This window comes from Podarcis cretensis (genome assembly GCF_951804945.1).
Source record: "Podarcis cretensis genome assembly, chromosome: 18".
Lineage (NCBI taxonomy): Eukaryota > Metazoa > Chordata > Lepidosauria > Squamata > Lacertidae > Podarcis > Podarcis cretensis.
The window spans coordinates 7,012,396-7,035,226 of record NC_137188.1 but is presented as its reverse complement, the minus strand read 5'-3'; the positions used below and the strand labels follow the sequence as shown (position 1 = coordinate 7,035,226).

Below are 22,831 nucleotides of genomic sequence, written 5' to 3'. Positions count from 1 at the left end.
CGAGAGCTTCCAGAAATATATGGCCTGCTGGCCCAAGACATTTTGGCACCCGAGGTATTTCCAAAATAGTTCCTCCCAATGCCAGGGAAGGAGAAGGGGTGAGGGAATATCTACATCAGGAGCAAGGGGGAAAGAAATATCTATATTGGAATCTGCTGCCCCTGTGGATAATATTTATTTATACATACTGTAATGGTTGTAAGGGGTTACTTGTGCGTAAATTGCCTTCAGTTCAATTAGATCGTTTGCTCGACTTGGTTTAGGGTTAGAGCTCACCCTCAGTGACCTGTTAGTCACTTGCAGAATCCGTCAATGGGCGTTTCTTGAATCTCTTCCAGCATAAAAGCTGTTTGACCCCAAGTCTCCTCCTATGTTCTCTCCGCGGAACGCGCCTGCGCAAGTAAGGGGAAGGCAGGGGCGTGCCAGCACTCTCTCCGCTAGTTTCGCTTGAAGGGTCTTGGAGCCCTGACACCGCCTCCTCCATCTCCCTCTCCTCTCCATTGGTGTCACGCTGAAATCCTTCCCCTCTGCTGGTTCCCTCCCCGGCATCGCTCTGGTGCCCTGCCTCCGTTTCTCCCTTTGATGTCAGTTCCCTGACACATACATACATACATACATACATACCCTGCCCATCTGGCTGGGTTTCCCCAGCCACTCTGGACGGCTTCCAACAAAGTATTAAACACAATGATTCATCAAATATTAAAAGCTTCCCTAAGCAGGGCTGCCTTCAGATGTCTTCTAAAAGTCAGATAGTTGTTTATTTCCTTGATATCTGGTGGGAGGGGGTTCCACAGGGCAGGTGCCACTACTGAGTAGGCCCTCTGCCTACCTTGGCTTCTCGCAGCGAGGGAACCGCCAGAAGGCCCTTGGCACTGGAGCCTGCCACCAGAGGAACTTGTCTCACCTTGGCTCATAGGTGGGCTGGCCCTGTGTTTGTGAGATGCAAAGGTGTTCCCCTATTATTATTTTTAAAATAATATTTATTAAGAGTTTAGAAAAAACAAAAATAAAAATTAAACATAACAATATAATAAAATACAAAAACAAAAACACTACATAACACATTGAATTAATAAAATAAAACAAAAACAATTAAAAACACTTCCAATATTTTCAATCTTAACTTTCATTCACTTGTTTCATTGACTTCCTCATGCCTCCCTTTTTGTATTCCACTTCAAATAACTATTTCAGCAAGTCCTTTCCATCTTCATCTATTTTCTGTCCTATAATTAATCTTAACATATTCTAATCTGATTTTTTTCCCTTTAATACATTGACAATCTATCTGTACCTAGTTCCTGATAACATTTCTGCCAAAGCCATATTACTTCATTCCACCATTTTTCTAAAGCTCATTAATTTTACAATATTTCTGTAAATAATCTTTAAATTTTTTCCAATCTTCTTCCACCGACTCTTCTCCCTGGTCTCAGATTCTGCCAGTCATTTCTGCCAGTTCCATATAGTCCATCAGCAAAGGTGTTCCCCTAACGCGCATATTTTTGACAAGCCATCCCCCCTGGCATTCTTGTATGTTATTTCCACTAATATATGCACTTTAGTATATTCATGTTTGTAATTGACTGGAGAACTGTATTGCAAAATTCAGAGAAGTGTGAATTTGTAGGACGGCTGTTGTTTCGGTTTGCATATCATTTCAGAAAGCGTGAATTTGGCTGATTAATGGGATTTCTCTCCTCCCCCCAGCAAAAACCACACAGGGCCCCTCCAGATATCTGTTTTATTGCGCTTTCATGATGATTTCTGCTCATGGCGGTATTGACAATCCCACTTGCACTGCCATTTCCCCTGCAAAAGTCCCAGGGCAGACTGACTGCTTCCTCTGTAACTGATGCAAGTCCTGTAGTTTCCTTTTAAAGCCCTATAGCTTTCAATACCGCGAATGCTTCGATGGCGAGGGAGCAAATCCTTTGGTGGAGAGGGAGGTTGTTCTGCTTTTGTTGAGCTGTACCACGAGAGCTTCCCTCCAGATTGCAATAACGATGCATCACAGAACAACTAATAAAGCAAAATGATGTGTGGTCAGTCCACAATCCATAACTGACCGCTAATGCACAATTTGCCTATTGCAGAATGCACCAGCAAAGGTGGGGGTGGGTGGGAACCCTCTTAAACTCTTTATTTCCCTCAGCGAGCCAGGAGGGTTGTGTTCTCACCCATCCATACCAGGTACTATGAGCTGAAAAGACTCCATGGTCTCAGCACCATGGATAGCGCCAGTGAAAGGTGGAGGTGGACTTTGACCATTAGAGCTTGGATGGCCTCCAGTGAGGGATTCTTTAGCTGTGAGTCCTGCACTGCAAGGGGTTGGACTAGGTCAGGGACGTCCAGCTTCCAAGAGACTGTGATCCGGTCCCCACGATCGACCGGTAGATGGCGATCGACCTAGAATCATAGAGTTGGAAGAGACCACAAGGGCCATCGAGTCCAACCCCCTGCCAAGCAGGAAACACCATCAGAGCACTCCTGACATATGGTTGTCAAGCCTCTGCTTAAAGACCTCCAAAGAAGGAGACTCCACCACACTCCTTGGCAGCAAATTCCACTGTCGAACAGCTCTTACTGTCAGGAAGTTCTTCCTAATGTTTAGGTGGAATCTTCTTTCTTGTAGTTTGGAGCCATTGCTCCGTGTCCGCTTCTCTGGAGCAGCAGGAAACAACCTTTCTCCCTCCTCTATGTGACATCCTGTTGGACAGCCCTGGATTAGATGACACTGCAGTTTTATGAAGCCTCAGTCACATCCACACTGGGGTGATTTCAACAATCTCCTCTGAATGAAACTTAGTTGAATACCACCTCGTACATTTAAAGCACATGGCTTACCCAAAACCACCCTGGGAACTGTAGGTTGTTAAGGGTGCTGGGAATGGTAGTTTGATGAGGGGCAAATGACCGTTCCCAGGATACTTTGGGGGGAAGCCACGAACTTTAAATATGTGGTGTGGATATAACCTACCTTATTGGCCCCCACAAATAAACTGCACCTTTAAAATTGGGGGGGGGGGGGGAGAGAGAGAAAAAAGACAATACCCGGGCTGCTTCCTGGGGTGGAGCTGCAAAGCTATGCTGGTGGCGTAAGGTCATGAATATAAGCCGCACTTTAACTTTTCACTGTCGGAATTTGGGGGTAAAGTGTGGCTTATATTAGGGCCAATACGGTATATGGCTTACATGACCCCTCCTTTTCTTTTCTTTTTTAATTAAAGCTTGAAAAAACAAAGAAAAGACAGTGTGCAGAAATAAAACATTTGACATCAAGCACTTTTTAACATAAAGATTAAAAGAAAATAGATAAAGAGGAAAGAAAAAGAAAAAAAAACTTCTTATTCTCTGTCTACCAGCTTTAAAAACTTACAGAAAATTCTTACTTCATAATAACATTCAGTTCTCCACTTTCCATAAACCAACCTTTCTTTTTTCAGTCTTCAAACCCTGACTGACACCACAAGTTAATTTTCCTTGTTGTGCGGGGAGTTTTCAGTTGTTAATAAATGTCAACAGTGATTTTTCTCAAATTAAACACGTCAACTTTGCCATCTCGGCTAAATCTATCGTTTTAATAACTGTTCTTCCATAGTAGGTAATAATAAGTCCTTCCATCTTTGTGCATATAACAGTCTTGTGGCTGTGATCAGATATTGCAGTAATCGTCCATATTCTTAGTTGTATATTCAGGAACCCCCAGCAGAGAAAGCTATGAGCCCTCCTTTTCTAAGATTTAAAACAAAGCAGCCCAACCCAAATTGTGTAAAAAACCATTTCTCCAGGATCCACCCATCTTTCACTGCTATCTGACATTTTGCTTCTAGTACCGAACAGTTCTTCTGCCCGTGGTGAAGTCATCTGGGATCCCAAAGAAATCCACAAAGTCACTAAGTTTCATCTACTTTGTGCCGGATGCTGAGAACTCAGAGATCCAGAGGCCGGTCCTCCTTGAGATCACGCCAGCGCCAGAAATGACCTACCGGACCCTCCCTGGCAGCAATAACGAGATGAACGTGCTAGGAATAGTTATCTTCTCAGCCACAATCGGTATGCATATCAAATCCCAACGTGGGGGCGGGGGTTCCCCCCAATGTGTGCAAACAGATGGATTTGGTGAAGTCAGGATTTGGAGACATTGTTTTATCTCTGCGCAGAAAGGGATTCTTTGGGTGGCTCAGGTTTTTGGGTAAGCTAAAGTACAAGGGACACGGGTGGCGGTGTAGGTTAAACCACAGAGCCTAGGACTTGCCGATCAGAAGGTCAGCGGTTCGAATCCCCGTGACGGGGTGAGCTCCCGTTGCTCACTCCCTGCTCCTGCCAACCTAGCAGTTCAAAAGCACGTCAAGTGCAAGTAGATAAATAGGTACCGCTCTGGCTGGCGGGAAGTTAAATGGCGTTTCCGTACACTGCTCTGCTTTGCCAGAAGTGGCTTAGTCATGCTGGCCACATGACCCGGAAGCTGTATGCCGGCTCCCTCGGCCAATAAAGCGAGATGAGCGCCGCAACCCCAGAGTCGGTCACGACTGGACCTAATGGTCAGGGGTCCCTTTACCTTTACCTTTACCTTTAAAGTACACTTGCTCTGCTGGCAAAACGCTTTGTGCCAGAGGAACGTTGTCATGCAAGAGAATGCATAAGAAGGATCCTGGTAACTTGGTAGCACAATCTGTCGCCCAGTGAATTTCCACTAGTGCAACTGCTGTGCGAGATTCCTCTTGTGCACAGCATAAGAACTCACTTGTCTACTAGCACAAAAGCCCTTTGTATTTCTAAGATGTCTTGATTTTAAGAAACAAAAATTCCTTCCATTAGAACCTTAAAAAGGTAAAGGTACCCCTGCCCGTACGGGCCAGTCTTGACAGACTCTGGGGTTGTGCGCCCATCTCACTCAAGAGGCCAGGGGCCAGCGCTGTCCGGAGACACTTCCGGGTCACGTGGCCAGCGTGACATCGCTGCTCTGGCGAGCCAGAGCCGCACACGGAAACGCCGTTTACCTTCCCGCTGGTAAGCGGTCCCTATTTATCTACTTGCACCCGGAGGTGCTTTCGAACTGCTAGGTTGGCAGGCGCTGGGACCGAGCAGCGGGAGCGCACCCCGCCGCAGGGATTCGAACCGCCGACCTTTCGATCGGCAAGCCCTAGGCGCTGAGGCTTTAACCCACAGCGCCACCTTAGAACCTTAGAGACCAACTAAGTTAGTTCTTGGTATGAGCTTTCATGTGCATGCACACTTCTTCAGATACACGAAAGCTCATACCAATAGCAAACTTAGTTGGTCTCTAAGGTGCTACTGGAAGGGATTTTTAAATTTTGTTTCGACTACAGCCGACCAACACGGCTACCTACCTGTAACTTGATTTTAAGAAGGTTTTTTTAATGCACATTTCCCCCTGCCCCAAAGTCAACAATTTTATACATGCTCTCATTCATTAATAATGTAAAAAAGGGGAAGAAAGAACATCACAAGATTGATAGCGCATGTTAGCATAGATTTTCATCATGGTGATTCCTATTCCAGTAAGAGCAATTCAACAGTGGAATGGGCAAATTTGGAAGGCGGAGGACTCTCCTTCACTGGAGGTTTTTAAGCATAGAAGAAGAGTTTGGATTTGCTATCCCGCTTTATCACTACCCGAAGGAGTCTCAAAGCAGCTAACATTCTCCTTTTCCTTCCTGCCCCACAACAAACACTCTGTGACGTGAGTGGGGCTGAGAGACTTCACATAAGTGTGACTGGCCCAAGGTCACCCAGCAGCTGCATGTGGAGGAGCGGAGACGCGAACCTGGTTCCCCAGATTACGAGTCCACCGCTCTTAACCACTACACCACACTTGCTGGATGGCTGTCTGCCAGGGATTCTTTAGCTGTGATTCCTGCATTGCAAGATAATCCTTCCAACTCTAAAGTTCTATGACTATGGAACTAGCAAACTGAATTTAACATTTGCAAGTTGTCCTGTTGCGATTGGTGCACAAAATATAAACATACGTACAGTGGTCCCTTGGTTCGCAAACGCCTTGGTTCTCAAACGACTCAGAACGCAAACACTGCAAACCCGGAAGTGAGTGTTCCGGTTTGCGAACGTTTTTCAGAAGCCAAATGTGTACCGTTTTGAGTGTTACGCTTCTGATTTGAGTGCCACACTTCCGTTTTAGTGCCACACTGAGGTCTGTCTTGTTTTTGCTATTTATTTTGCATTTTTGTTTTTGCGGCTCTTTTCTTTTTGTGACTGTGTGGAATCCAGTTCAGCTACTGATTGATTGATTGATTGATTGTGTGATTGCAGTACATTGTTTATTGCTTTCATTTTATGGATCAATGGTCTCGTTAGATAGTAAAATTCATGTTAAATTGCTGTTTTAGGGGTTTTTTTCAAAAGTCTGGAACGGATTAATCCATTTTGCATTACTTTCTATGAGGAAGTGTGCCTTGGTTTTGGAATGCTTTGGTTTTGGAACAGACTTCCAGAACGGATTAAGTTTGAGAACCAAGGTGCCACTATACACACTACTAAGCAGATAAAATTTCAAGCTCAATTAGAATTTTAAAAAACCCATACAATTTAAAACATGGGGCATGATTGTGGCGGTTGCTAAGAATTTTGCAGACTCTGCTGCCACCAGCTTGATCTGCAAAGAGAAAAGTCATATAATAATTGACTGAATGCCCTGGCTGGAAATTAAACAAGAAAGGAACGTCCTGCCTTACACCCCTTGAAGACGAGATTATGCTTCTTATTATTTATAGTGGTGCCTCGCAAGACGAAAAGAATCCGTTCCGCGATTCTCTTCGTCTAGCGGTTTTTTCGTCTTGCGAAGCAAGCCCATTCGCGGCTTAGCGGATTAGCGCTATTAGCGGCTTAGCGGCTTTTAGCGGATAAGCAGATAAGCGGCTTAGAAAAAGGGGGGGAAGGGGGGAAAAACCGCAGGAACTCGCAAGACATTTTCGTCTTGCAAAGCAAGCCCATAGGAAATTCGTTTTGCGAAGCACCTCCAAAACGGAAAACCCTTTCGTCTAGCGGGTTTTTCGTCTTGTGAGGCATTCGTCTTGCGGGGCACCACTGTACTTTTCTTGATCACATTAGCATCCCACCTTCCCTTCGAAGAGCTCAAGGTAGTGCACTCTTTCCTTATATTATCCTCACAACAGCCCTGTGGGGCTGGTTAGGCTGGGAGGCTGGCCGGCCTGAGAGTCACACATGGGTTTCATGTCTGGGGGGGGGGGAGATTTGAACCCTGGTCTCCCAGGTCCTAGTCCGACATGCAGACCACTACACCACACTGGCTCACACCAGTTGGTAAAGGACTCTGTCCAATGCCAGGCCTACTCAGAGTAGTCCCATTGAAGGTAACTGGGCATGGCTAAGTTGGCTTCATTCATTTCATTGTGTCTGCCCTGAGTAGGGCTGGCATCGCTTACAACCCGCTGCAACAGCGAGTAAAGTCGGACACTGCATTGCACATTGTTATTACTATGCAAGTGGGACCTTCATTTATACACCAGCAACTGTTTGTCGGCAGGCCTCCTTTTGGGGAAGATGGGCGAGCGAGGGGCTCCTCTGGTGAACGTCTGCCAGTGCCTGAACGAGGCAGTAATGAAGATTGTGGCCATGGCAGTTTGGTAAGTCAAATGCCACCATGGCAGAGATGGGGAAGCTTTTTGGCTGCATGGGCCAGGTCCTTTTCCAGGCTCAAATTTGACAGGTACATGTGTGTCTTGCCTTTTTAGTTTCTAAAACCTGGTGGCAAGGCCTGCCTCTTTCTTTTACTGATGTGAGACACTTTGGGAGCCAATAATTGTCTGAAAAGCGAGATTATAATATTTATTTTTTGTTGTTTAGTCGTTTAGTCATGTCTGACTCTTCGTGACCCCCTGGACCAGAGCACGCCAGGCACTCCTGTCTTCCACTGCCTCCCGCAGTTTGGTCAGACTCATGCTGGTAGCTTCGAGAACACTGTCCAACCATCTCGTCCTCTGTCGTCCCCTTCTCCTTGTGCCCTCCATCTTTCCCAACATCAGGGTCTTCTCCTGAGGTGGCCAAAGTCTTGGAGCCTCAGCTTCAGGATCCGTCCTTTCAGGGAGCACTCAGGGCTGATTTCCTTCAGAATGGATGCATTTGATCTTCTTGCAGTCCATGGGACTCTCAAGTGTCTCCTCCAGCACCAGAATTCAAAAGTATCCATTCTTTGGCGATCAGCCTTCTTGATGGTCCAGCTCTCACTTCCATACATCACTACTGGGAAAACCATGGCTTTAACTATAGGCATATAATATTTATAGTTTGGTTTAACGGTCCTAAAAGACCTTCATTGGCTCCCAGTATGTTTCCAAGCACAATTCAAAGTGTTTGTGCTGACTTTTAAAGCCTTAAATGGCTTCGTTCCTGTATACCTAAAGGAACTTCTCCATCCTCATCGCTCAGCCTGGACACTGAGGTCCACTTCCAAGGGCCTTCTGGCGGTTCCCTTCCTGCAGGAAATGAAGTCACAGGGAACCAGGCAGAAGGCCTTCTTGGTAGTTGTGCTCACCCTATGGAATCCCCTCCTATCAGATGTCAGAGATAAATAACTATACAATCTTCTGTAGGCATCTGAAGGCAGACCAGTATCAGGAAGTTTTTAATGCGTTATGGTTTGTTGTATCTTTGTATATTTGTTGGAAGCCACCCAGAGTGGCTGGGGCAACCCAGTCAGATGGGCAAGGTACAAAAAACAATGATGATGTTGATGATGAAGTTCACCGCGTAAGTTTCAAAACTTCCAAAGTCGTTCCAGTTGCTGAGCGAATACAGTGGTACCTCGGGTTACAGATGCTTCAGGTTACAGACTCCACTAACCCAGAAATAGTACCTCGGGTTAAGAACTTTGCTTCAGGATGAGAACAGAAATCGTGCTCTGGCAGCACAGCAGTAGCGGGAGGCCCCATTAGCTAAAGTGGTGCTTCAGGTGAAGAACAGTTTCAGGATAAGAACGGACCTCCGGAACGAATTAAGTTCTTAATCCGAGGTACCACTGTAGAACATGAACTAAATTTGTTTCGGAGTACAGTAGAACGATTTCTAGCTCACATTCAAGCTCATTCCCTTACATTTTGCTTTGTTTACGCTGTAGGCTCTCTGGGCCTTTAAATTTAAATTGTTGGGGGAAATAAACGAAGCAGTTCACATTCCTCTGTGTGTGTGTGTTTTGATGCCCTCGCCGCAGGCTCCACCGATCCTGAGCTTGCCCGTTTTGTGCTGTTTCAGGTACTTCCCGTTCGGCATCGTCTTCTTGATAGCCGGGAAGATCTTGGAGATGGAGGACCCCTCCACGATTGGGAAGAAGCTGGGCCTCTATGCCATCACTGTCGTGACTGGCTTGGCCATCCATGGCCTCTGCTTCCTGCCTCTGCTGTTTGTGCTCATCACGAGGAAGAACCCTTTCTCCTTCATCCGGGGGATCCTCCAAGCCCTGCTCATCGCCCTGGCAACGTCGTCCAGGTAAGAGGCACAGGAGACTCTTAAGGCGTAATGTGGTGTCAGGGCTGGAGTCAGCTGGAGGTCAGCAACACCTGAGGCCAGTGAAGTTACCGTATTTTTCGCTCTATAACACGCACATAGTTTTTAGAGGAGGAAAACAAGAAAAAAAATATTCTAAACGAAACAGCGGATGTATGATTTTTGTGGTTCATGCTGTGGCCACAGACATGTGATCTGACGGTGAGTTTGGGGTAGCCCAATGCAAAAATCCTGAGGATCCATGTGGATCCATGCTTTGTAACCACGTTTTTGCACCACTGCAGCCCCAGGCAACAGTGGGTGCGTGATTTTTTTGGTGCAAGCTGTAGCCATGGACATGTTATGTGATCTGATGGTGAATTTGGGGTGACCCAGTGCAAAAATCCTGAGGATCCATGTGGATCTGTGCTTTGTAACCACGTTTTAAGTGGGGAGGGAAGGAAAAGCACTCAAGGGACAAGGGACACGCGTGGGGTGGGTGGAGAAGGATGCTGTTAATAATGCAGAAGAGGGGTATAAGAGGAGAAGGCTCCTCTCCTCTCCCGCTTTGCTCCTTTAAAGCAAGCAGGCTCTGCTTTTCTCCCTCCTCCCCGCTCATCCCCGGCTTAGCAAGCTGAAAAACTTTGCTGCTATTTAGCGAGCTGAGTGGGGAGGAGAGAGGAACAGAGAGCCTGCTTGCTTTAAAGGAACCAACCAGACAGGAGCCGCTTACACCATGGATCCTCTGCTCATGACTGCAGCAGATCCCCCCTGCCACCCGTAGGCATTCCCTCCATAACACGCACTGACATTTCCCCTTACTTTCTAGGAGGAAAAAAGTGAGTGTTATGGTGCAAAAAATACGGTAAATCTTAATTCAAGGAAGCCAACCACAGATCTCAGCCTTAGTGGTCTCATCAACTCTTCCCAGGAGGTCTTGCCCCAATGAAGCTGTTGCGAGGACTGAAGGTCCCCGCCTTCCCACCCCTCTCTCTAAGGCTTCTCCCCTCGAGGGTTTTCCCCATTCAGTCTCAACAGTGTCTGCACACAACTAACCTCTGTTCTGCTCTTTTCATTTCTCTGCATGTTCTGGGAGACCAGAGGGGGAGGGAGCAGGTTGCTCCAGGAGGAGATTCCCTGGGTTCTTCTTCCTGACCCTGAAATAATCCTTGGAACTGCAGTTTACCCCTTGCAGAGCTGTCATTCCCAGCAAACTTTAAAAACTACAGTTCCCAGGATTCCTGGGGCAGGGGGGACACACACACGCCATGTGTGTATGGTGTACGCACAGCTGGTTTTAAAAATCTGTTTGCCCCTTCTTGGGTGGGCGGTTTTGCGGATGGGCCCTGGGTCTCCTCTGCGAACCAGCCTATTGCAAGCCAGATTGTCCTCCTGCCAACAGATTTGCCAACGGCAGTAGGGATCAGAGGGTGGGCGCAGAGCCAACTGACCAGTAGCAGCGCTTGGCCCCACGCCCAGTGCAAGGAAAAATTCCCAGCTTGCGGGGCCTTTCGGCCTCTCTCTCACTGAAAGGTGGATAGGCGTTGGGTGAGCCTAGTCTTGGTTGGGGCAGGGGGGTGTCAGCATCGCCCTTAAGCCAGTGTCACCAACTGGACTCATGCACTTCAACCCCGACTGGGCTAGGCGAGCTGGGTAGCACTTCCAGAGACCACCAGGTCAAAGTGCTGTGGACTCACAGCTTAAAGTTGTGAGCACCGGATTCACTTCCACAATACAGTCGTCACACAGCAGAGTATAGCAGAGTCTAGCAGTGTATAAACGACTCGGAGAGCAGCTCTGTAGAATATCTTCTCTTATTCTATAACTACAACTACAACTATAATACAAAACTATATACAGAGCTAAATAGGTCTAAGCATAAATGAATGCTGCACTGAGTGTCTGCAGCTGCTCTTAGCAGCAACCTTATTTCTACACACGATCTCTAACACTCAGTCTCTCTCTCTCTCCGACACACTGACTGACTGACTGACTGACTGACTGACTGACTGACTGACTTGGTGCTGGAGCTGAATAAGTAGAAAGCAAAACACTGCTCCTCCTCTCTGGAGAATCAGCAGACTCGTCAGGAGATTCTTGGATATGGGAGGGGTGAATTCTCCTCAGGGGGGTTGTAGCCTCCGCCTGCTTCTCCATGGGTAAGGGTATCCTGTTAAAAGGATCCAGGAGGAGTGGCTCCTGTCCAATGCCCAGACAGGGGCTAGGGCCATACTGCTCCTCCAACGGAGACCACCTGGGGGACACCCCTATTTGATGTAGGTCATAGGGCGTCCGTCCTCCCACTGGCTTGACCCTTAGTAACACTCCCAGCAGACGATCGGGAGTGACATACCCAGTTGCTTGCCACAACGCCTATGGCCAAACCTTCACATCTGTAACCAATAACTTTGTGGCCTTATTTGATCCCAAACCAATATGCCTAGTGTTGTCTAGTTATTTGCACCTTAGGGAACAGGGAGGTTACAGGGCCTCCCTACGGAAACACCTGTGTCTTGCTAACTAGCGTGGCTTTTCCCTCGCAGCTCAGCCACGCTGCCCATCACCCTGAAGTGTCTTTTAGAAAACAACGGGATTGACAGGCGGATAGCCAGGTTTGTCCTCCCGGTCGGGGCAACCATCAACATGGACGGGACTGCGCTTTATGAGGCAGTGGCAGCCATATTTATCGCGCAGGTCAACGAATACGACCTGGACTTTGGGCAGATCATAACCATCAGGTAAATCCACATCCTTTTTTCATATCCCCCCTCTGGCCTTTGTAACTGAAGCAGATGAAAGAAAGAAAGAAAGAAGGAAGGAAGGAAGGAAGGAAGGAAGGAAGGAAGGAAAGAAAGATCAGACATTGTGATTGAGACCATGCACTTTTCATGACAAGTGTCAAGGAAAGGCAAGAGTGTGGCTTTCTTGCCATATTTGTTATGTTTTGCCAGTCTTCTTTATTTTATATGGTGATGACCCAGTGCTTAGAAAGTCCTTTTAAAAAAAAAGAAAAAAAAGACCTAACTCAAGTTCATCCTTTCCAAAAATGAACTACATTGTTCCTGTTAACAGTTCGTCCTCTTACAAAGCAAGTTAGTTTAGTTCAAGTTAATCCAAATGAACTTTCTCAGGTTAGAAAAATTCCATCCTTGCCCCCTTCCCCCCCCAAAAAAAATGTTCCAATGTGTAGTATAAAATAATAATGTTCCAGTGTGCAATATAAAATATAGTTAGGTAGACTGAGAAAACATGAAATGTGAATGGCTTTGTTTATTTTCGCAATCTTTAAGCTTAAAGGCCCAAAGAATCTAAAGCAGAAAAAACGTGTAAGAGGAATATGAAAACCTCAAAATGCACACACAATAGAATATGAATTGCTGATTCCCCATAACACTTACAATCTTGTTCTGAACTTCAACTTCAACTAGAAATCACGTGAAGTTCTGCCAGAAGATGAACTTAATTCACCTTTAGTTTGCTTGGCAAAATTTGATGTGTCGATAAATGTTTAAACTGATGAACCTGTAGCCAGTTAAAACCAGGGTCCAGGCAGCTAGTGTTTGTTGATGGCTGTATTGCCCGCCAGTATTAGAGACTGCAGGCCTCTGAACGCCCGTTCCTGGAGTTTGCAGATGGGAGACATTGTTCTTGGGCCTTACAAGCCGGGTGGCTACTGTGAGAACTGAATGCTGGGCTGGATGGGCCTTTGCCCTGATGAAGCAAACCAATTTTTATGGACCTTTCTAGTGGCTTAGGCCCAGGGCCAGCCCAAGAAAATTTTGGCACCTAAGTCAGACCCCAAAATGGCATCTCCTTCCCTGCCACCCTGCCAGGGAAGAAGGGGTGAGGGAAGATCTACATCAGGAACAAGTAAGGGAAAGAAAGATTGACACCGGGAACTCCTGCCCCGGCGGATCCTGCCGCCTGATGCAGTCAACTCGCCTTGTCTCTTAGGTGGGCCAGCCCTGAATAACAATCTACATTGGGATCTGCTGCGCCTGAGGATTCTGCCGCCTGAGGCAGTCTCAGCTTGCCTCTTGGGTGGGCCGGTCCTGCTTAGGCCAGCTGCTGCCTTTCAGACTTAACTTCCCCCCAATGCCATCTGTAAAATGGGGGCAATTCTACTTGGCCGGTTTAGCTGTAAGGATTGCTGAGATGATGCAGAAAGCACTAAGTGGAAATCACCAGGGGCCACTGAAAGGTTCTGACCATTCGTCTCTATCAGTGATGGCCAAACTCAGCCCTCCAGTTATTTTTGGGACTACAATCCCCATCATCCCTGACCACTGGTCCTGTTAGCTAGGGATGATGGGAGTTGTAGTCCAAAAACAGCTGGAGGGCCGAGTTTGGCCATCACCGGTCTATATGGCATCTGCAATGGTTGGGAAAGCCGCCTTGTCCCCAAAGCAACAGCACTCTGCTTCTCCCCTTCTTGCAGCATCACGGCCACAGCGGCAAGCATCGGGGCAGCCGGGATCCCCCAGTCGGGCCTTGTTACCATGGTCATCGTGTTGACCTCTGTCGGCCTCCCCACGGAAGACATCACCCTGATCATCGCGGTTGACTGGGCCTTGTGAGTTGCTCTTTACTCCGTTGGTGTGTCAAACTGGAACGTGTCCAGAGGAGGGCAACCAAAATGGTCAAAGGCCTGGAAACAATGCCTTATGAGGAACGGCTAAGGGAGCTGGGCATGTTTAGCCTGGAGAAGAGGAGGTTAAGGGGTGATAGGATAGCCATGTTCAAATATATAAAAGGATGTCACATAGAGGAGGGAGAAAGGTTGTTTTCTGCTGCTCCAGAGAAGCGGACACGGAGCAATGGTTCCAAACTACAAGAAAGAAGATTCCACCTAAACATCAGGAAGAACTTCCTGACAGTAAGAGCTGTTCAACAGTGGAATTTGCTGCCAAGGAGTGTGGTGGAGTCTCCTTCTTTGGAGGTCTTTAAGCAGAGGCTTGACAACCATATGTCAGGAGTGCTCTGATGGTCTTTCCTGCTTGGCAGGGGGTTGGACTCGATGGCCCTTGTGGTCTCTTCCAACTCTATGATTCTATGATTCTATGTTTGGATACAGACTGATTAGACAAATCCACGGGGGAGAGGGCTGTCGACGGCTACTTGCCACAAAGGCTGGGAGGCAGCAATGCTTTCAAATACCAGTTGCTGGAAACCACAGATGGGGAAAGTGCTTTTGTGCTCATGTTCCGCTTGCGGTTTTCCCGCAAGCATCTGGTTGGCCACTGTGAGAACAGGATGCTGGCCACTGGCCTCATCCAACAGGATCTGTCCTTGTACAGTGGTACCTTGGCTTACAGACGCTTCAGGTTACAGACTCCGCTAACCCAGAAATAGTACCTCGGGTTAAGAACTTTGCTTCAGAATGAGAACAGAAATCGTGCTCCGGTGGTGCGTCGGCGGCATCAGGAGGCCCCGTTAGCTAAAGTGGTGCTTCAGGTTAAGAACAGTTTCAGGTTAAGAATGGACCTCCAGAACGAATTAAGTACTTAACCTGAGGTACCACTGTAGTCTTAAGGCTATATCTAAGATTGTACAGTCATATCTCGGGTTACAGACACTTCAGATTGTGTTTTTTTCGGGTTACAGACCACTGAAACCCAGAAGTACCGGAACGGGTTACTTCTGTTGGGATACTGCCAGGGAGATAAAGCCCATCATGGCCCCCATGTCGCTTCCGGACGATCCATCGATCTCCCGTAGATACAGTATCAGCAATTAGCGACACGAGCTCCAGAAAATAGCTTGCCACATTCCAGAGCTGATGCACGCTCTATCAGCAGAATTCGCACAGCGAAAGATGCATGCAGGAGAGCATTATTTAGAAGTTTATTCAGCGTTGGTCAGAACAAAGGAAAAAACATGACTGCCTGCTTGCGTGTTCAGGCACAGAGAGAAACGAAAGCACAGACACAACAGAAACATCCTGTGAACAGGAAATACGCAGACTCTGTGACTCACAAAGCCTGCTCCCTTTTAAGGTGGAACGGAAATATCCTAACAACTTCCGGGTTTCGGCAGTCGCGCATGCGCAGAAGCGCTAAATCGCACTTTGCGCATGCACAGAAGCGCCAAATCGCCGCAGACGCGGGTTGCGAACGTGCATCCCGCACGAATCGCATTCGCAACCCACTGTATTGCTAATAGGGGAAATTGGCAAAACCACATGCCTGCAAGTTGACAGAAAGTCCCAGAGTTGGCAGGGTGAGTGAGCTGGCTTTGTTTAATGTCCTGCTGCAGCCTTTCTCAAGCTTGGGTCCCCAGATGTTTGACTACAGCTCCCATCATCCCCAGCTAGCAGGACCAGTGCTCTGGGGTGATGGGAGTTGTAGTCCAGCAGCATCTGTGGGGCTCAAGCTTGAGAAAGGCTGTGTACTACTGTATAAAAAGTGAACCCTAAAAAGTTTGGATGGAGTTGCATTCCCTTGCCATTCCTGTTGCATGCTGAAGACATGTGCCTTTACCCTGACAGTTGACGCTTGAGATATACATTTTTAGGCTCCACCCCCTTACTGTGATTGCAGCTTGCTTTAAACTGTTTTCAATACTGCATTTCAAATTGTTGTAGCGCAACCTGGGGCCTCAAGGTGAAGGCCAGGTAATAAATCAGAATAATCACAGTAATCACAACTCAACCAAGGAAAAAGAACAAAAGAGATGGGATTGTACCCAGTGTTAGTCCTACGGAGAGGAGACCCACTGGTATTAATGAGCACGATGGACTGCAGGCCATTGCTTGCAGTATGTCTGCTCTGTGAATAGAACACACAGTCCCAGGAAGGGCTCAGATTTTCAGAACTAAAGGCAGTTGCAAGTTTGATCCCCATATGGGACAGCTGCATATCCCTGCATTGGACTAAATGATCTGCAGGGACCCTTCCAACTCCACAATTATGTGATTCTATGATCGCCCACCCATTTGGAAAACAGCTTCAGATGGAAAATTGCAGGTGGTCCTCTTTGAAAAGGGGTAGGCAACCTAAAGCCCAGGGGCCGGATGCTGCCCAATCGCCTTCTAAATCTGGCATAGCTGTCAACTTACATATTTGAAAATAAGGGACCAGCAGCTTCGAAAATAAGGGGTCAGCAGCCAAAATAAGGGATTTTATTTAACCAGCTGAAATACGAAGTTAAAAGGGACTAGATAATTTCGGAGAGCGGCACCGGTTTTTAGCCCTTTGTTTCCAGAGGTTGCTGCTCAAGACACCAGCTGATGAAGCACTGCAATTAAATAACTACAAGCAGCAACCACTTTTCGCGCAAAACGAAGTCCAAGCTACGAAGATGCTGCTGCAGTTCTGTATCTTTTCTCTCGTGCTCCATCTGCAGCTCTCAATTCTATCAGGTGGGGCGGGAGATAGCGCCCAAAGTAAACCCGCAGATCAGACCATCTATGCTAGTCTACCACTACAAATCTATGGGAGAAGCGCTTGCGGTCCTTCCCTTGTAGCCCTTGGAACACCTGCCCGCGCCTCTGCCTCCTCCTCCTCTCTCTGAACTGCTTTCTCTATGATTGCCCTGGCTCTCATCTCAAGGCTTCTCAGCAATTCATAGGCCGTGCCAGGCTGCCCATCTCATCCAGGTCCTTTGGTGGCACAGCCGCAGTACGGCCTAGCGGGAGCGGCGGCAGCGGCCAGAGGGGAGGCCCCAGGCAGAGACACTCAGTTTGGCGGCCGCAAGGAGGATGGTGGCGGAAGGGCCCAGGGCTCCCACCAGTCCTGGCAGGGAGGGGCTCCCGGGGGCCGAGGCTGGTGAGAGGAGGCCGGAGGGGGGCGGGCCGGGCAGCCAAGCAACACAGTTGGAGCCTCCCTCCTCCTGGCCGGCAGGGAGGGAGGGAGAGGAGCTGCTTCCTTTGAAACCCGGGAAATTTAAGGGACATCATCAATAAGGGACTGCAGCGGGACACGGCGCTGGGATAAGGGAGTTTCCCACCAAATAAGGGACGGTTGACAGCTATGAAATCTGGCCTGTGGATGGTCTGGGAATCAGCATGTTTTTACATGAGTTGAATGTGTCCTTTTATTTAAAATGCATCTCTGGGTTATTTGTGGAGCCTGTCTGGTGTCTTTACATGAGTAGAATGTGTGCTTTTATTTAAAATGCATCTCTGGGTTATTTGTGGGGCATAGGAATTTGTTCATTTTCCCCCCCTTCAAAATATAGTCCGGCCCCCCACAAGGTCTGAGGGACAGTGGACCGGCCCCCTGCTGAAAAAGTTTGCTGACCCCTGTCTTTGAACATAAAGCTGCGGAGAAATGGGAAGGGCAGCCTGAGTGACCATCTGAACCTCTTCTTTGAATTGGTTTCCAACCCCTTTCTGTTTGTCCCCCACATCATCTAGGGACCGATTACGCACAATGACCAACGTCTTGGGAGATGCGCTGGCAGCAGGAATCATAGCCCATGTCTGTCGGAAAGATTTTGCTCCAAAACCAGGCAAAGTATGTGTGGGTGTCACTTGAGAAGCGGTTACAGTGGTACATAGGGTTACAAACATTTCAGGTTACAAACTCCGCTAACCCGGAAGTATAGTACCTAGGGTTAAGAACTTTGCCCCAGGATGAGAACAGAAATTGCATGCTGGCGGCAGCGGAGGCCCCATTAGCTAAATAGATACCTCAGGTTAAAAATTGTTTCAGGTTAAGAACGTACCTCCAGAACGAATTAAGTTCGTAACTAGAGGTACCACTGTACGTCCAAACATATCAGAAAGTCAGTTAAGGAGTCGGGTGAGAGGGAGGGGTAAGGAAGGACAAATCAATCAGGTTTGTTTTTCAAAAATTCTCATTTTTCCAATCTTAAATTCAGTTCTCCACATTTCCACAATAATTTGCGGTTTGCTTAAAAAGTCCTCGTGCCCATTCGTCAGCTTCTTAGCGCAAAACATACTTTTAGAAAACAGGGTTTTGACTAATAAACGTTTTTGCAGAATGATTTCCCCCAGTTTTGTGTGATATTTTCACAAAGATGTGCATTTATATGCACGCGTTGCCTTTGTCTGTACATTTCTGTACCGATTACTTGGCTGAAGGAGTGCAGAATTTTAAAGGACGTCTGCATTTCAGTTTGCACATTGTTTCGCAAGATAAAGATTTGGCTTGTGCGCTTTAAAAATGTGGACTGAATTGAATTCAGAGCTGGTTCATCTCAGCACCTGCATTTTGCTTCCCACTTCCCTCCAGGATCCTGAGAGCAACGAAGAAAAACCAGCCTTGAGGGGGACGTCTGCCTCCAAAGACCACGTGATGGAAGTGATCGGAGAGGTTTTAGCAGAGCAAAAAAACTACAACATCTGTCAGGTGTGACACCTTCAGGCCACCTGCTCCTGGGAAGGGAAGGCAGGTCAGTGCTAAGAAGTTGCCTGTTGCAGCTGCTTGACCCTCTGAGTGTCCCACCGGACAAGGGCCTCATCGCGCACAAACACAGCAGAGAGAGATGCACTGTGAAGAAGAAGCTCAGAACGACACAAAGTGCCACGGCGTGAAGACCTCCTCTTGCACGGATAAGAACATGAGAAAAGCCTGCTGGGCCAGGCTAGCGGCCAGGCTAGTCTCACAGCAGCCAGCTAGATGCCTGTGGGAAGCCAGCAAACAGGATTTCCTGTTTCCCAGCCTATTAGGAGAAGCCAGGGGGTGAACCTGAGACCTTTGTGCATGCAAAGCAGGATGCTGTGCCGCTCAGCTACGGACCTTCCCCTGCAGACGCCCAACTTAGAAGTCCGTCAGCAGGAAAGAAGTGCAGTAAGACTGCCTGCCCCCCACCCCCCCCACCTCAAGCATTTGGCCTGGGACATGGGCCTTCCATGAAGAAGACGTAAAAGGAGCCAGGTGGTCCATCTATTTCAGCATCCTTTTTTCACAGCGGCCAACCAGACACCTGCGGGGGGAAATCCGCAAGCGGGATTCAAGCATGAGAGCAACCTTCCCCTCCTGTGTTTTCCAACAACACTTATTCAAAAGCATAGCCGCTTCCAAGTGTGGCAGCAGTAGCCTTAGATAGCCCTCTCCTCCATGAATTTCTCGAAATCCTCTTTTAAAGCCATAGAGGTTTTTGACCATCGCTGCCTCCTATGACAGCAGGTTTCATAGTTTAACGATGCACCCTTTAAAAGATAAAGGGTGTAAGGAAGCCTGTTGACAACTGCTTTCAGCTCTGCCCAGACACAGACAGACAGCAGGATGGAATCTCCCCAAGCCACATCTTGCTAGCATCTCTAACTAGGTTATGCAGGTGGTGCTGTAGCCTAAATCACTGAGCCTCTTTGGCTTGCCGACCGGAAGGTCGGCGGTTTGAATCCCCACAACGCGGTGAACTCCCATTGCTCCGCCCCAGTTCCTGCCAGCCTAGCAGTTCAAAAGCACATCAAAGTGCAAGTAGATAAATAGGTACCACTCCAGCGGGAAGGTAAATGCCGTTTCCGTGCGCTCTGGTTTCCGTCACGGTGTCCTGTTGCGCCAGAAGCGGTTTAGTCCTGCTGGCCACATGACCTAGAAAGCTGTCTGCGGACAAACGCCGGCTCCCTCGGCCTGAAAGCGAGATGAGCGCCGCAACCCCACAGTCGCCTTTGACTGGACTTAACCATCCAGGGATCCTTTACCTTTTACTAGGTTATAATTTCTGTAGGATAAAAGAGACCAAGTGCTTATCTAGCTAAGGAGGTTTGGAAGTCACATTGACTTTAAAAGGTTGTGGCTGGTATTATATAATGTGAGAGGCTCCGGAAGCTTTCAGGGCCTTGTCTATTCCCCGTGTTCAGGTTTTCTTTTTACTTGGAACTTTTAATTTTTAAGAAGTTAAAGGTAAAGGTAAAGGTACCCCTGCCCGTACGGGCCAGTCTTGACAGACTCTGGGGTTGTGCGCCCATCTCACTTAAGAGGCCAGGGGCCAGCGCTGTCCGGAGACACTTCCGGGTCACGTGGCCAGCGTGACATCGCTGCTCTGGCGAGCCAGAGCCGCACACGGAAACGCCGTTTACCTTCCCGCTGGTAAGCGGTCCCTATTTATCTACTTGCACCCGGAGGTGCTTTCGAACTGCTAGGTTGGCAGGCGCTGGGACCGAGCAGCGGGAGCGCACCCCGCCGCAGGGATTTTAAGAAGTTAGATCTGAGCAAAACTGAGGGCCCCTTTGGGACACAGGGAGTAACCCAGAGCAGTTCATTGGCAAAAACGTCTAATACTTAGTGAGTCTATGGAATGAGCCAGTTGTGTGGCCCCCACCCCCACCTGTGTGAGGAGATAAAAGGAAGAGTGAAAAAGCTGGGCTTTTGCTGCTTTGGGACAAAAATGTACATTAAAAACCTGCATGCAGGCCATGCAAAGTGGGAGGGGAATTGTACAAAGAAGCTTTTGAAACAAAATAAAATGTTTTTTTTTCAAATGTAGTCGTTGCCTTTATGGATCTTTTTTCTTCTAGAGAGATAAAACGTCTTCTCCCTGTTGAGCTGAAGTTTCTCACTTCGCTCTAGGATTCTCCTTTGCTTGGCCAACAAGGGCCAGAGTTTCCCAGAAGAACCCGAAAGGCTGGATGATTTTTATTGCGACATGTTTGTGGAGAGGGGGTCAGAGCGCCCTGCTTCAGAGGAGGATAAGGATGCCAGGAGTCAAGAGTCGACTTACAGGATGGTCCAGAGAGCCAGGTCAGGTCATGTTGGTTTGGGTCGATGAAGCCCAGTCACAGGCCAAGGTCATGCAGACGTGGAGATCAGGTTCCCAGCAAGGCGTATGGAAATTGTTCCGGCAGCTTTCCCCAGGACTAAAGGTTTTTATCCAGGAGCCTGCTAAGCTAAGTACAGCTGATTGGCCACCAGAGCTATCTGAGTTGTGTCTCCTCGCGAGGAAGCATCTCTTCACAAGTAGCCCTTTATTCTTGATAAGGCCCTGGCTTTCAGGCGGGCGACTTTTTAGACAAGAAATCTGAGAATCGTAGCTCTGCAAGAAGAATAATGGGGTCAGTGGTGTAGCGTGGGGGGCCAGCCGCACTGGGCGCAACATCTGAGGGGGGCGCTCGCCGCCTCCGGAGTCGCTGAAGAGCCTCGGGCGCAGGCTGTAGCAGAGCCCCATGTCTCGCGGAACTGACGAGCTGTGCGCGCATCCGGGCTGAAGGCGTCCGGCAGGCAGCGGCTCTCAGCGCTCGCCGCGGTCCCCGCGCATCAGGGCCGCGGAGGGCGCGCCAGGCAGCCCCTCCTCACAGCCCTGCCGCCGCCACTGCTGCTGCAGCTGCTGGGCCATGTTGCATTCTCCTCGCCTCTCTGCCCTCCTCCTCCTCCGGGCAAGCGGCATCATTTGGGCGGCAGTGCCAGCAGCAACTCACCTCAGATCACCTGACACGGACCCGCCGCCGCCGCCGCCGTGGCTACCTTACTGTAAATACCCCAGCCCAGGCAGCAGCAAGAAGAAGCTGGCAGCGGCGGCAGGTTAGGGGTTAGGGGCGCAAATTACTTGCCTTGCCCCGGGTGCTGACAACCCACACTACGCCGCTGAAGGGGGTCTCTGAAGAATTCTTAGCGCCCTTAACAAACAACGTTTCCCAGGATTCCTTGCAGGAAGCCATGACTGCTCAGAGTGGTAGGATGTCCTTTTTAACAGTACGGCGCTGTGGGGTCTGAGTATGCAAAAGCAGGAGGTATATTTTGGGGTTTTTTGTTTTGTTTTAAGAGGAGGGGCCAAATGGTTCAGGAGTGCCTGAAACAAAACTGGTGTCGAACTACCTTTCTTCACGTCTTATTAGTGGCTTGAACACACTGCAAAGACCATACGTTGCGTCCAACGTCTCACACACTCAAAACATTCACTGGAGTGTCCCCACGCGCACATTCAGAAACCCATGCACCTCCCCCAATCCCCCTTTTACCAAAACCAACCGGCAGCGCTTCACGACTTCGACTGGGGCCCAGCAGCACCTTTTACTGCTCCTGGGCGAAACCAAAACCAGTGGCACTTTTTCTACCCTACTGGTGGAGCTGATCAAACTCTCTTTGCTCCCACCTATCCCTGTGGAGGGACGCAGGTGGCGCTGTGGGTTAAAGCCTCAGCGCCTAGGACTTGCCGATCGAAAGGTCGGCGGTTCGAATCCCTGCGGCAGGGTGCGCTCCCGCTGCTCGGTCCCAGCGCCTGCCAACCTAGCAGTTCGAAAGCACCTCCGGGTGCAAGTAGATAAATAGGGACCGCTTACCAGCGGGAAGGTAAACGGCGTTTCCGTGTGCGGCTCTGGCTCTGGCTCTGGCTCTGGCCAGAGCAGCGATGTCACGCTGGCCACGTGACCCGGAAGTGTCTCCGGACAGCGCTGGCCCCTGGCCTCTTAAGTGAGATGGGCACACAACCCCAGAGTCTG

At 48.7% G+C, this 22,831-nt stretch overlaps 2 protein-coding genes and 1 long non-coding RNA gene across 3 annotated transcripts in view; all 3 read left to right on the top strand.

Moving 5' to 3' along the window:
* The window catches only part of LOC307207043 (excitatory amino acid transporter 5-like), a 39,838-nt gene extending 19,893 nt beyond the window's left edge, over nt 1-19,945 (top strand). The window contains exons 5-11 of the mRNA XM_079960724.1: nt 3,837-4,059; nt 7,532-7,631; nt 9,256-9,489; nt 12,030-12,224; nt 13,925-14,059; nt 17,843-17,942; nt 18,684-19,945. Coding sequence (XP_079816850.1) covers nt 3,837-4,059; nt 7,532-7,631; nt 9,256-9,489; nt 12,030-12,224; nt 13,925-14,059; nt 17,843-17,942; nt 18,684-18,806 — 1,110 coding nt within the window. The 3' untranslated portion in view covers nt 18,807-19,945. The remainder of the gene's footprint in view (nt 1-3,836; nt 4,060-7,531; nt 7,632-9,255; nt 9,490-12,029; nt 12,225-13,924; nt 14,060-17,842; nt 17,943-18,683) is intronic.
* The window catches only part of TNFAIP8L1 (TNF alpha induced protein 8 like 1), a 150,628-nt gene that overhangs the window by 100,804 nt on the left and 26,993 nt on the right, over nt 1-22,831 (top strand). The window lies entirely within an intron of this gene.
* Nucleotides 1-22,831, top strand: part of LOC307207309 — a 249,617-nt gene that overhangs the window by 221,959 nt on the left and 4,827 nt on the right. The window lies entirely within an intron of this gene.